The 13,909-nt window shown below is 36.5% G+C and overlaps 3 protein-coding genes across 9 annotated transcripts; all 3 read right to left on the bottom strand.

Moving 5' to 3' along the window:
* Nucleotides 1–377: 377 nt before the first annotated feature.
* LOC111778146 (mitochondrial import inner membrane translocase subunit TIM23-1) lies at nt 378–1,316 on the bottom strand. Its single transcript, XM_087118957.1, has one exon. The coding sequence runs from the start codon at nt 1,230–1,232 to the stop codon at nt 660–662; it is 573 nt and encodes a 190-aa protein (XP_086975083.1). The 5' UTR covers nt 1,233–1,316; the 3' UTR covers nt 378–659.
* Nucleotides 1,317–2,055: 739 nt separating this feature from the next.
* On the bottom strand, nt 2,056–7,399 carry LOC111778897 (U-box domain-containing protein 51). Of its 4 annotated transcripts, none has more exons than XM_023658899.2 (9): nt 6,763–7,397; nt 6,502–6,599; nt 6,182–6,303; nt 5,886–6,092; nt 4,447–4,606; nt 4,158–4,259; nt 3,612–4,043; nt 2,660–3,442; nt 2,056–2,534 (listed from the first exon to the last, which is right to left on the bottom strand). In XM_023658899.2, the coding sequence occupies exons 1-9, from the start codon at nt 6,932–6,934 to the stop codon at nt 2,262–2,264; spliced, it is 2,349 nt and encodes a 782-aa protein (XP_023514667.2). In that variant the 5' UTR covers nt 6,935–7,397; the 3' UTR covers nt 2,056–2,261. The 4 variants fall into 4 exon arrangements, with proteins under 4 accessions (XP_023514667.2, XP_023514668.2, XP_086975234.1 ...); XM_023658900.2 differs by having other exon boundaries at nt 6,759–6,931; XM_023658901.2 differs by having other exon boundaries at nt 2,391–2,581; nt 6,763–7,394.
* Nucleotides 7,400–8,304: 905 nt separating this feature from the next.
* On the bottom strand, nt 8,305–12,154 carry LOC111778899 (uncharacterized). 4 transcript variants are annotated; one of them, XR_002812606.2, is made up of 7 exons: nt 12,052–12,141; nt 11,267–11,326; nt 10,688–11,136; nt 10,314–10,463; nt 9,743–10,054; nt 8,485–8,990; nt 8,305–8,409 (listed from the first exon to the last, which is right to left on the bottom strand). XR_002812606.2 is itself a non-coding variant. In XM_087119110.1 (6 exons), the coding sequence occupies exons 3-6, from the start codon at nt 11,129–11,131 to the stop codon at nt 8,583–8,585; spliced, it is 1,314 nt and encodes a 437-aa protein (XP_086975236.1). In that variant the 5' UTR covers nt 11,132–11,136; nt 11,208–11,326; nt 12,052–12,154; the 3' UTR covers nt 8,443–8,582. The 4 variants fall into 4 exon arrangements, 3 of the variants coding, with proteins under 3 accessions (XP_086975236.1, XP_023514670.2, XP_086975235.1); XM_087119110.1 differs by lacking the exon at nt 8,305–8,409 and having other exon boundaries at nt 8,443–8,990; nt 11,208–11,326; nt 12,052–12,154; XM_023658902.2 differs by lacking the exon at nt 8,305–8,409 and having other exon boundaries at nt 8,443–8,990.
* Nucleotides 12,155–13,909: the final 1,755 nt, after the last annotated feature.

The following is a 13,909-nucleotide window of genomic DNA, read 5'->3' as shown; positions in this document are numbered from 1 at the left end:
GGACATCACAAATAACATTCAGAATCCCAGATTTGTTCCATTGCCTCAAGTAATAACACTTCCTAATTGCTTAAATTAAGTAGTTCATGGAGAAATTCAAACCATAGTTTTCCTATTCCTGAGTTCAATAAATGTGCAATATCATCTTTGAATGTTCTTATCAAATTCACAACACACTGCAGAGAGAATAGTTCATCAATAGTTCATCAATGGCAAGCACTAAATAAAGCGATATCATAGGCAAAGGGGCGAGGAATCCCTTCCCCTTCAATGATCAAACAGTTTTCCATGACATAAGAACTGAAATTCTTGAATCAAATTATGAACCCAGATAAGATCATATATTCAACATCATGAGAGCTTGAACAAATAATTAATATTGGATCAAACTTCAGACAATTTCATTAATTACATCCAAATTTTGAGATGTAATCATAGAAATATTGGATGATTCCCATACCACAAGTTTAAATTCATGGAGATTATTCATTGTCAGAGAACTCGACGAATTGCATCACCCAATGAAGCAAATAAAGAAGCACGAGTGAACCTCGTATAGAACTTATCAAGTGAATTGGTTAATTTCAACCCCAGCATTCTCAAACTATGAATTCTTCCTAACACGATGTGTATCGATCAAAATTGCAAACTAACATTCCTCAAATCGGCACGGACCGCTTCAACATCTGCTTACCCGTCACCGCCACTCCAACCACAACGCCGCCAATAGCACCGGCCACCGCCGCTGATCTCACTCCTCTTGCCGCACGATAAAGCGCACCGGTGCCAAGTCCCGCTGCGACACAGTTCCATACGTCGTCCGTATCCCTCACAGCCTCAATTCCGCTCTCCAAACCAGCATATAGTAACCCAATCACACCGAGCCGATTCCCCCAGAGACGCCCTGAATGACCAGAAGAGTTCAGGATCCGATTGATCCGAAGTTTCATAGTATCACCTGATTCGAAAGATTTGACGCCGGAAACGAAGCCCGTAGACGCTCCGCCGACTGCACCAGCGAGGTAACCGCAACCGGTGTAGAAGGTGAGATTCTCGCCCCAAGATCGACGCTGGCGGCGAGCTTCTTCATCGAAGAGAAACTCCGGTGAGGTTGGAAGCTGGAAGTTTCGGTAAGGAACCTGGAGATCCTTGTAAGGGTTGTAAAGACGTGGTTGGGATGAGCCCTGATCAAAGCCTGAATCAATTTCGCGATCGGAAGAACGGTCCGCCATTATTGAGATTTTGAGCTCTAAGCTTAGGGCTACACTCGATTGTGAATTCTCTCCCAAAGAGAGGAAAAAAGAGGGAAGATTCTTCTTAAGAACAGCGATTCTCGGTTCAGAGGGAGCCAGATAAACCGGTTTTGTGGTCGTTTTCTTTCTCTCTAAAGTCTCTCCGGTTCAACTCAGGCGAACCCAACCCCGTAATTATTATTGAATTTTCTCTAATTTAATAATATAATAATTAACCTATATTTCTTTCTTTTACGTTAGAGATTCAAATTATTTCTTAACTACCAAACTTGAAAGTTTCCAAATATATTTGATTAGATGTCAATAATTAATTTCTATTATAAGAATTAATTAAATTTCCAATTGCAAAACTATTAATTATGTTAATGAATACGTTTAACTCAGTTTTAACTAAAATTTTCAAATAATTTAATCACTTGTCACGTTTTATATAGCTCAACAACATGTAAGAGTGGAGATTTAAAACTCTAATGAACACCGCCCAGTGTGCAATCTCACAATCCACCTCCCTATAGGGACCAACATCCTCACTAGCACACCGCCCAGTGTTTGGCTCTGATACCGTAACAACCCGATGTTACCACTAACAAATATTGTCCACTTTGAATTGTTACGTATCTCCGTCAGCCACATAATTTTAAAACCTCTCCAACAGATGTAGGTTCATAATTTAACTTATCTTAACAAACCAAACAATACTTTAACTTCTCAAAACAAACTTGCTCTCTCTACCATACAATTTTCAAGTTCATGGAACAAATCCAAACCATTCAACGTAAAAAAAAAAAAAAAAAAAAAAAGCTTGGGGAATGTTCAAATATTTATAATGATTCAGAATAACCCAAGAGTGATGGGAAGAATGTATTACAAGAAGTGGGTTCTTGAGAAGAAAATTGGTGGGGAAACAAGTCATTTTGCAGGCAGGCAGGCATGCTTAAATAATCCAGTTCTAATCAGACAGAAGAAATACACAATGAAAGCAATCAAGGTAGACAATATGAATTTCTCTTATGCAAATGAGTGTGGGTTTTTCAACCCAGAAGTAGTAGGAGAAACACAACTTACACATGACCAACAGCGTTCACTGATGTGCCGCCGCTTCCTCAGTTCTACAATTGGGTTTCCACTCAGTGGTATGGTTGAGACTTCTGCACCGCTGTTGTTCTTCGAGCTCCAATTTTCCATTTCCTGCTGAGAAATGGTATTCGAACCAATACCATCCTTCTGGCTCCAAAAACTCGTACTGAATGTCAGTCGCTGCCATCTTTCTCTTACATTGATCTACGTTGAATTTCCATTGGCAGGTTAGGATTGTTTCTCATTCCTACCTGATTATACATAATAGCAAGAAGATATAAATGCAAAGTTTAAAGCCTGCTACATAACAATAAAAGATGGCAACCAACCTCATTTTCTGATCCCATGAAATGTGGAGCTGAGTTAGAAGTGCGTTGACCATGTGCTCTCCCAAAAGCTGTGAGCTTCCTCTTTGGTGGTATTCCGCTCAATCCCAATTTTTTGAGCCTGATCAGTTCAGGTAATAGAACGGTACCGAGGTCGGGTCTATCTCTTTTCCTTAGCTCACAGCACTTCAGGGCTAATTGAGCGAGTCCAAGAGTATCTTGAATGGGCCAATCTGTAATTGTAGGATCAAGTATCTGTGGGAATGTGCCGTGTTCAATGGCCTCCTCAACCTGATATGAAAGACCCATTGGTGACCTTGCAGTGATGAGCTGGAGTAGCAGAACACCAAATGAGTAAATATCTGATTTCACACCTAGCATTCCTGTTTGTTGGTATTCTGGATCGATGTAACAGAAGGTTCCAGCTGCAGCCGTCATGTGATATTGAGTGACACTATCAGCAACCGACGGCGGGACTAGCCTGGCCAAACCCACATCGCCTATTTTGCTCACATAGTTCTGATCTAAGAGAATGTTTGCCGGTTTGAGATCGCGATGCACCACGGGTTCTGGCTTCATTTGATGAAGGAAGAGAAGTGCAGTGGCAATGTCAGCAGCTATCCTGAAACGAGTTTTCCAAGGGATTGGAGGAGTGTCGTCTTTTCGGAAAAGACGGTCTTCTAAGCTCCCGTTTTCCATATATTCATAAACAAGGCAACCATATTCTGGGCAGGCACCCATAAGGAGAACCATGTGTGGATGCCTCATGCGGCTTAAAACCTCAATCTGCAAATTATGAACAGTGCAATCTTCAGGAACTTTTTAAATGCATGATTATCATTCATTACAAATATGTTTTTTATTCAGTCTGATGTTGTTACAGAAAACACCCTTATAGCTGATAATTTCGTGCAGTTATTTCCAGCCAAGATAAAGAAGAAAGAAAAAAAATTACCTCTTGCTGGAATTGTCTCTGCCCATGAGATCTCTCTGGGCTCAACATCTTAATGGCAACAGAAGTATGATCGAGAAAGGCTTGGTAAACAGGTCCATAACCCCCTTCACCAATCTTGTTTGACTCATTAAAATGATCTGTTGCTGCTTCGATCTCGTCAATTCTGTATCGTTTGAAGCAGATATTAGTGCGTTCAAATAAATCAATTGTTTTCTGCTTCTCCTCCGCCTCAGTCCTAGCCTTTTTTTCAGCAATATTTCGCTTTTTCTGGATCTCTAATTCTTCCAGCCTTTGTGCCATTAGAGCTGCTTCTGTCCCAGCCTTGTTTTTCTGCTTCTCAAGCTCTGACAATGCTGTTAAAACCTCTTCTGCAGATTTACCTCGCTCGAACTTTTTCGCTTCTTTCATCTTCAATTGTGCTAGTTCATTTGCCTGGCATCAAACACATTACTTCTTTCAGGATCAACTGGGCTTGAACAATGTTTATTTAGCACTTTTGAGATCAAGTATATCATCTGATATACAAAATGAAGTATCAGTTCTAACCTTTTGTTTTGCTTCTAGAGCTTCCTTGCAAGCTGATTCATACATTTCCATCTTCCCTTTGAGTTCAAACCTTAACTTTCTCATCTCAGATTCTATGGAAGCCTGTAAATCCAGATAAGCTAAATTATTGAGTCAATTATCCATGCCTATAACTATATAACTTAAAAGGAATAAATTTCTACTGCCCAAATGTAAACTCAAATACAACTGATGTTGGAAATTCAACCATTAACTACAAAAATTGGGTAGCTCCTTAGCTGAACAAGAAATTGTTTAATTCCTTACTTACTGCTGTGTTAGAGGTAACAAAGCTCTTTGAATTACTCTCTGAGGAGGTTAACGAAAAATCTAAGCTCTCAGAGGATGATGTGCCAGTTGATCTGAAACTGAGAGGCCCTGAAAAGTCACTAACGCTTGACAGTGAATCAACACTGTTGCTATAACGATGCCTACAATCGAAACAAACTGTTGTTAATCATTCGTTATAAGCAGCACCTCTAAAGGCAGATCTAGAATATTAACCAAAGCTACTGATCGAGAAAAAAGGAAAAAGAAAATTCATTAAAAAAACGTGTATGCTTATCCCATGAGTCTACACAAACAAACACTACCGAATGAACAATGTAAAAGGAAAATTGGGCTTTTGTATTGGTACACCGGTAAAAGAGAAAAAAGACAGAAATCAAACTTTTCAGAAATTTTTATCATCTCTTTGACTCCTATTAGATTTCAAGTACACAATTCCAGAAGGCCAGCATCCTAATCAAGTAATGATAAGAAGTCCATCCATACAGAAAATTAGTGAAGAAGCACTTGGATAAGACTTCGGAAGTTTCAGTAATAGTATGTTGGGAATCACAACTTTCCACAATGGTATGGTATTATCCAATTTGAGCATAAGCTCTCATGGCTTTGCTTTGAGGTTCCCCAAAATGCCTCATACCAATGGAGATGTATTCCTTACTTATAAACCCATGATCATTCACTAAATTAGCGAATGTGGGACTCTCTCCCAACAATCCTCAACAACCCTCCCCTCGAACAAAGTACACTATAAGCCTCTCCTAAGGCCTATGGAGCCATCGAACAGCCTCCCCTAAATCGAGGCTCGACTCCTTATTTGGAGTCCTCGAACAAAGTACACCCTTTGTTCGACACTTGAGTCACTTTTGACTACACCTTTGAGGCTCACAACTTCTTTGTTCGACATTTGAGGATTTTATTGACATGGCTAAGTAAATGGCATGGCTCTGATACCATGTTAGGAATCACGACTCTCCACAATGGTATGATATTGTCCACTTTGAGCATAAGTTCTCATGACTTTGCTTTAGGCTTCCCCAAAAGGCCTCATACCAATGGAGATGTATTCCTTACTTATAAACCCATGATCATTTCCTAAATTAGCCAACGTGGGACTCTCTCCCAACAATCCTCAACATAGTATTCAGTATTGTTAATCATTCAAATTTCACAATGGGGATTCCTTGCGCAAGGATGTTCGTTTCTACGTGTATCATATATAATATACATCAAAGTCTTGTGATAAGAAATCCAATATCCTCTCAAATAGGTTTGTGAAAGAGTCGAATGAAGGAGAAACATAATGAATTGTGAATTGCTAATGAAAAGATAAATAAGTTTACCCAATAAATTTGTCTCGCATGTGAGAAAGATGAATGTTGTGGAATATTGTATCTACCCAAAAGTATATCTATTGAATTCTACCTGCTTTTATCTTTCGTGTTTTGTATTTTTGATAGACACTTGTCAGCATGAAGAGTTCCGGATGGTTTTTCTTTCCCATCAGTTAGTGACATGTATCGCTTTCTCAATCTCTTAGTATGAACTTTCCCTCTAGCTATGACATATACAGAACATGATTCTGGAGTTGATTTGAGCAAACATGTTGAGACATCTGGATGTTTGAACGTCCTGCATGGATCCAAATGGTTCTAGCTTAATCTAATTTCTTACACACTATCAAAATCCTCCCTATCACAGAGACGAAGAGAAATACAGACCTCGTAAAAGCATTCCGGCTGGAAGCACCCACAACAATGTTGCTAATGGAGTGTTTATTGATATAGTGAATAAGTGCACTTGGAACATCAATGTCATGGATGACAATCTCCTTTGCAACTATCTGAAAACACATACTACGATGATTATGAGAGTAGTCGTTAATATTTTGTTCTAATTCGACAATGATTCATTGTCCCATCAAAACAAGCCATCATCCTGAGAGAAAACCTAATTCGAAAACTGAAAACTATCTGAGATTGTTACACTATTACTACGATGGATTGTTTGTTTATAACAAGGACTTCGGCAAATTGCTTACTCCTTTTCGTGCACAGAATCCTCGGTATGGAAGGAAGAACTGATGCAATTCAGCATCAGTCGGTGGACGATACTCCTTAGGAACCGTATCCGCATCCTCTGAATACAAAGGCCAAATCACAAGAAATCATTGATTCATCTCCAAACGTTATGGTGCATTTCAGTACATTTCGTTTTTTGGAAATGGCAATTTAACCATGGATACGAAAATCAGAATGGCGACGGCTAAACAACATCAACAACAAGGGAGACGGATACCTACGGGGATGCAAGCTCTGACTCCGAACATGGATGAGGATGCAATCGCCGGAGTTCTTCTTATTGAACAGGTGTTCCACAGCCCATTTAACCGCGGATTGACTGTTCTTATCCCTGTTAATGGCGATCACCGTGTGGGTGGCGGTAACGGATTCGTTAGTTTCTTCTTCAGCCATGGGAGCTACCACAGCCCGAAACGCCACCACCACGGTTCACGCCGCCGGACAGAACAGACAAAACACGGTGACGCGTAATGAAAACAGAGCAAGGGTGGACAATGGAATCAGGAGTCGGTTTGATTGCCATTGCTTTACTAAATTTGGGGAGTAGAAACAAGAAGACGAACACCATCATCTTCGCCAAAAATCTCAAATCCAACAGTGGTTGCTAAAATTAGGGGTGGTGAAGAAGATGATAGTTTAAAAAATTGAAACCAAATCGATCTATATGTTTGCTCCATTTGGAATCCCAATGACAAACAAAGAACGATGAACGTTCAAACCAGCTGAGCAATGATATGAGGATGATAAATATACAGTTACCAATCTTTTGTCCCCCGGCCCCTCCGCCATTTTCACACTCATTTATTTATCACTTCAAATATTTTGTATTTCATTTTTTTAAATTAAAAATTATATTCAGCAAATTTGAGAAATTATTTTCTAAAATTGCTTGAAAAATAAATTGTTTAAATACGATTCTTTAATAAAATAGATTTTTAAGTAAATAATTTTATGTATAATTTTGTTGTCATTTGTGTTAAATTAATTAGTATAATCAATGTCGGTCTCTAGTTCTTAGACAAAAGGTATACTATGAGATCCTACATTGGTTAGAGAAGAAAAATTCAAGATGTGGAAACCTCGTCCCGATAGATGCGCTTTAAAATCGTGAGGCTGATGGTGATACGTAACGGTACAAAGCAGACAATATTAGTAGCGATGAGATTGAGTTGTTACAAATGGTATCAGAATCAGTTACCAAACGGTATGCCAGTGAGGACATTGGGTCTCCAAGGGAGTGGTTCGTGAGATCTTATATGGATTAGAGAGGGGAAACCTAAGTTGTGTCGAAACCTCTCTGACACCAGCGAGGACACTGGGTCTCCAAATGGATGGATCGTGAGATCTCATATTGGTTGGAGAGGGGAAACCTCTCCCTAATAGACACGTTTTAAAATCATGAAACTGATGACTATACATAACGGACTAAAATGGACAATATCTTTTAGCGGTGGACTTGGACTATTACATACATATACTAGAGTATATTTTATATGGGGTTTCCCCTTCGACTACCAAGATTCTTGCTCAGCTTTTTTCGGCAAAGAACACTTGTCTATCATATTATGGCACTAAATTATTTACAAAATACAGTAAATTGTCATAAGGAGAAATGAACATAAGTTCGTTAAACTCAATCGAACACCGACTCATATAATAAGGACTAAAACACAAACTCTCGACCAAGAAATTGAATGATTCAAATCTCTAAAAAAAACAAGACATAATCATAATCTCGATCGAAAGTCAAAAACGAAATCCCGGGTAGGAAGAAGAAACGAAACCTCATCATTTGACTCTGTCTGATTAAGCTTCACCATCAAAAGTTCCAACTTCCAAATAAGAAAACGCCATTCTATGCCACAGAGCTGTTTCATGGAAAGAAGTTGCCATTTACAATGTGAAAGAAAGAACACATGAAATTTATCAATATGAACATTTACCCGTTTTACTCAACAAAACTGCTCAACCTTTTCCTGTACAGAATTCAACTTCTTTAAATTACAACAACAGTGTAACTACTACAATCTAACCATCTTGCTTATCGTCGTCTCTTTTGCCTCAACTCGGGAAATTGAAGCGGGACAGGAAGCGTAACCAATGACAAGTTGTTCTTGCGTATAAACTTGCAACCCAGATTGTCATAATGGACTCTTAGAGTGAAAGGTCTAGTTCTCAGATCCCTTGCTATGTCAGATGGATCGCTGCTGAATTCATCGGCAAATAACGCGAGCACCAAAACGTGGCTAATGAGAAGATCGGTTTTCTCTGCTGAAAGTCTTCTCGACTCCGTAGTTGAAAACATGGATGAGAACTTTTGTCGTAGCATACTAGGAATTTTATGGCCCTTAACAGAAGAAACGCCATCCATAGAATGCTGATCCTTATACTTTATTAGATGAGTGATGTATGAATATATGCAGCAGAGCTTCTTTTTCTCTTCCTCATCCTAAAGATGATTTTAACGTCAAAAAGGATTCAATACAAATGAACAGAATTTTAAGGATAAGACTTATTTAGAAACAGGCAGTACAGCTGCAGAACGAATCTACAATATAGAACAAACATTCAAAATAAACAATTAAAGCATACTTGTTTAAGACTTAAAAGACAAGCTCCTTTTCCACAAAACAATAAAGACCAAGTTAGTTTGGTTGAGGATTGTTGGAAGAGACGAAGAGGAGTCCCACACCGGCTAATTAAGGGGTTGATAATGGGTTTATGAGTAAGGAATACATCTCTATTGATATGAGGTCTTTTGGAAAAATCAAAAGCAAAGTCATGAGAGCTTATTGTAACGGCCTAGGTCCACCGCTAACAGATATTGTCATCTTTAGATTTTCCCTTTCGGGCTTCTTCTCAAGGCTTTAAAACGCGTCTGCGAGGGAAAGGTTTCCACACCCTTATAAAGGGTGTTTCGTTCTCCTCTCCAACCAATGCGGGACACCACAGTTATGCTCAAAATGGACAATATCATACCATTTTGGAGGGCCATGATTCCTAACAAATTTCAGAAAGCACTCAATCGTTTCGATTTGAAAACATCAGTGAAAAACAGAGACGAAGTAGTTTAATCTGAGAATCGACATGATTCATCATACTCAATAAATAATACTGACCAACTACAAAATTCATGAAGATGCATCAAATTTTGTCTCAGAGTATTCATAAAGGAAAATTAGAACCTTCTTAACATAATACCTGAATGTCTTGCAATTTATAAATTCTGTTGCGGACAAAGGATGGATAATTGGCACTTATTTCAGATTCTGCTTGCAAAAGGAAATAAAGATCTTCCAGGAAACCCCATTCTCCCTTGAGGATAATCTTGTCGAGGGGGTAAGCTTCTTGTGGAGTCGTTGCAGAAGCATTATATGTCGGTATATTACGAGAAATTTGTGCATTCGAACTTTCCAACGCCTCTTTGTTTACCACGACATTTTTCATTTTCCCATCTAGATCCTTCTTGGTCTCAGGATCATCCTCTTGCTTCAAAGAAAGCAGCTTCTTTGCCTGCCACACATCAACGATATTAAACAATTTGTTGGTACTTCTTGAAGTTGCAATTCGAAGTTATTCCATCCAAAACCAAAATTAAAGGCAATAAAAAAAGGTGAACAGAAAAGATATGATGCTTTTTCATGATAACATGCCTCCCATAATCATGCTCCCCTGCTTATAAGGTTAAGTTCAATATTCGTTTAATAAATAAGTCGCTGAAAGATAGCTGCTGAAGAACTAAAAGAACGCAATTCCAGGATTCTATTACTACCTGTTTTATCGACTTCTTCGTTCCATAGAGATTGCTGAGCTCTCTCATTCTATCAGCTTTCTCCTGCACAGAGAGCTCGCCATTCGCCACACTTGGGGATTCATTTTCAGGAACATCTGAACCTCTAACTTTAGGATCCAATCTAAATATCTGCAAGGATAAACATCAAGCTTAGTAACATAATTGAGACTATTGCAGCATGAAGATGAACATATTGTAAAGTAGCCAAATTGCATTTCAAACGGATAAATAGAGGAAAATAAGAGGCATTTGTAACTTCAGGCTTCAGCGTGGACACCAAAACAACCAAGCATCAATTAGGATTCAATTTTTACGATTCTTTTTCTCTACGTTCATTATTGAGAATAACGTACCATATTTGATGCAATAGGCACAATCTTTAAGCTTTGGGTTGCCTTATCGAGAACACCGAGAGCATAGCTGCAATGTTGTTTTCCAGCAGTAGCCTCACCCAAGTAATTGGTACCAACAAAATCCACATTCGACCCTGTTGGACTTACAACCAGCTGCATCCTATTTGGTTTTTTCTTGTGCCTATAAACCTTAGCCCTTACAGAATTTTGTTCCTCGACTGCTTCCTCATTGGGATCCTTGTTAGGATCATACCCAGAGGGGAAATAACCAACTAATGGTGGAATTTTCTCAGGATGGTTGCTGAGGACTTGGATTTTTGTATTCACAGGTGGAACTCGTTTCTTCTTCTTTTCACTCTTCTTCTTTTTCTTCGCTGGAGACTGAGAATTCGCTTCTGGTTCTGCGTAATGGGTTTCTTCAAAATATTTAGAATCTCCCGCCATTAATTCTGTTAACAAGCTCAGAGTGTGTATAATTCAAATAAACAAGAAAATAACCCTCAGATTTTTAAATACACACACAATTGTCAACTCGAAGAGCTTCAGCTCGCTTATGGAACAAGTAGCTTAGGGAATTACTTCTCATTCATTCAGCATCATAATGGTGGAATTCAAAATGGGATCCTTCTGGAGCCAAACCTGTCATAGCAGCAAGCAGAAAATAGCGCAAAATATAAGCAAAAGATTCCTAAGAAAGGGAAAATCAAGATGAACAGGCAAACAAACTAAAATACATCAAAGCATACGACCAACAAGAATGCGGTCATTTAATCAGCTCAATTCATTCAATGGTCACGACTCATGAGAGAACAATGGATAAACAGAAACACATGATAAATTGACCAAAGCTATCCTGCAAAAGGTGATCTAAATCAGAAAAGCCAAACTTGGAAGCCATATAAAGAGAAGAACAGGCATCAATGTTGTTTCAAATTAGGAAAAGATTTCACGGGCTATCTGATACTTTTCATAAAAAGAAACAACAAAATCTCTAGAACCAGACACCGCATTAACCTTTTTCCAAAACAGAAGCTATAAAAATTACACACAAAAAATCATAAACGAAGTACGAACAACAATTCCCCTAATAATTACACTCACAGTTCCACAGGAAAGAACAAACCAACACTAGATGATTAATTCAATAGATTCAGACTTAATAGGCAACAATAGATTCCTGTATTAACGCCGAAATTTAACATAGACAAACAAAAACAATAACAAAAAAAACCCGACACACAAGCAGAGATTAACGCCAAATTTTGACATAAAAAAGAAAAAGAAAAGAAAACCTATGATTGTTGGAGCCTACAGATAAAGATAACAGGAAAAACATACATAATTAGAAAGGAAAATAATCAAACCTGCCGATTTTGAGAGAGAAGACGAACTAGGGCTTGGTCTGGCTCTCAATTATTTGGTATGAATGCCGTTACAAGTGAATTACGAACAATACAGGAATTAATTAGCAAATAATAGGTAATATTATTATTGACATTAAACTTTTAATATTTTATATCCAATATTAAAAAATAAAAGCATTTTTAAATATTTTTTAGAAGACAAACAAATATTGCAATAAGAACATATTTTTAATATTTATGCATGTAAAAAATAATTAATTTAAATTTTAGAAATTTATAATTTAATTCATGCAATTTTATAATTTGATAAATTATAAAATTCTTAAATAGTTTTTGTGGCTTAATTAAAATCCGTAAATAATAATTATATGAACTAAATTTTAATATTTTCAGACAAAATTGGTAAATTAATTAAAAAAATTGACATGTATCGCGAGCACCTGAATTTCAATTTTTTTAAATAAAAATTATTTATAAAATTGTTAAAATATAATAGTCAGAGAATATATTTAGTTATGAAATATATCTCAGATATTACATCTTAATATTCTTTTCTTTAGGATTTGATTTGCCGTATATTTTATTTTATTCTCAATATTTAATTAGTTTATATTTTCTTTATGCTTATTAATTGATAGCTTGTATCTTATTTAAAGGTTATGAATATCAATAACAATACACACATTCGTTCCAATTCCAATTCTATTTCTCATTCTTACAAAAAAAAAAATGGACGAAACATAATCATTGATTAAAATGTTAAATGTGTGAAGGTTGAAATTAAAAAAATAAATCTAAGATGGCGACTACCAACAATAATTTATGAACTAAAAGGAAGCGAGCAAATGAATTAAGAGGACAGAAAGGACGCGTTCTTTTTTAAAAGATACAATAATGTTGTTTGTTTCTTAATAATTATTGTTTTTTCTATCGCAATTGTAATCAAGAATTGAATTAGAATTTAAAATATGTAATTGACACTTAAAAGCTCCGACATTTTTATTTGATACGTAGACGTTATCTACTTGACATTAAATTTTGTTAAGGAGCGAAAAATTAAAAAAAAAAAAAAAAAAAAAAAAAAAAAAAAAAAAAAAAACTTAAAACTGAGCATAGTATTGAATTAAGTCGAGCACAATTAATTTTAAAATTTTTATGATTGAGTCACAAAAAATGTAGGTACACATTGTTACTAATAATTTATTAGTCATCATTTCTACTCACATAAAACACATTTTTTCAGAGCATATACGAGTTGGGTCCATATATATATATATATTTCTATGACAAATATATAAATATATACCCTTAATAAATAATAAATAATCAACTCGAAATTAATCTAACTCAAACCGAAAATAAGAATAATAAAAGATAAATTTCGAGCCGTGGAATTAAGCAATGTTTTGAGCGCGTTTGACTATGACGGCTTGACTCATAGCTATGTGCTTAAATTATGCTTTAAAATCATAATATTTTTTTAAAAAACAAATAAATAATAACAGTATTATTAAAACTTTTAATATTAATACGTATTTTTTAAATTAATTCAGCCGTAATAGTAATAATAATAATTAAGATAACGACAGCCTCCGCCAATTCCGAAAACAAGAGCCGCGTCATTCAGCAATGTTTTTAGCGCGTCTGACCTCCACGGCTTGACCCATGGGCCATGCCCATGTGCTAATTATACTTTAAATTTCAGGGCAAATTACTATAATATATACTTTTAATTTGATTACAATTTAACTATAAAAATTAATTTTCGATATGGAATCATAGGTTAAAAGTATTTTGTAATTTAACCTAAAGTATAAATTTATCTAATTAATACAATTTGGCTGTTGTTTGGGAATTA

This window comes from Cucurbita pepo, chromosome 17 (genome assembly GCF_057944985.1).
Source record: "Cucurbita pepo subsp. pepo isolate OVF chromosome 17, ASM5794498v1, whole genome shotgun sequence".
Classification (NCBI taxonomy): domain Eukaryota; kingdom Viridiplantae; phylum Streptophyta; class Magnoliopsida; order Cucurbitales; family Cucurbitaceae; genus Cucurbita; species Cucurbita pepo.
This window is presented reverse-complemented; position numbering and strand designations above follow the sequence as displayed.

Excerpts from the sequence above, each read along its gene's own strand:
- LOC111778899 (XM_023658902.2), bottom strand. Across the intron at positions 10,464-10,687 it reads TGCCTATTGCATCAAATATG|ATATTTAGATTGGATCCTAA; the intron begins GTACGTTATTCT and ends TTATCCTTGCAG. Across the intron at positions 8,991-9,742 it reads ATAAATTGCAAGACATTCAG|GATGAGGAAGAGAAAAAGAA; the intron begins GTATTATGTTAA and ends AATCATCTTTAG.
- LOC111778146 (XM_087118957.1), bottom strand. The coding sequence starts at position 1,232 with ATGGCGGACCGTTCTTCCGATCGCGAAATTGATTCAGGCTTTGATCAG.
- LOC111778897 (XM_023658899.2), bottom strand. The coding sequence starts at position 6,934 with ATGGCTGAAGAAGAAACTAACGAATCCGTTACCGCCACCCACACGGTG. Across the intron at positions 6,600-6,762 it reads GAGTCAGAGCTTGCATCCCC|AGGATGCGGATACGGTTCCT; the intron begins GTAGGTATCCGT and ends CTTTGTATTCAG. Across the intron at positions 6,093-6,181 it reads AGCCGGAATGCTTTTACGAG|GACGTTCAAACATCCAGATG; the intron begins GTCTGTATTTCT and ends GGATCCATGCAG.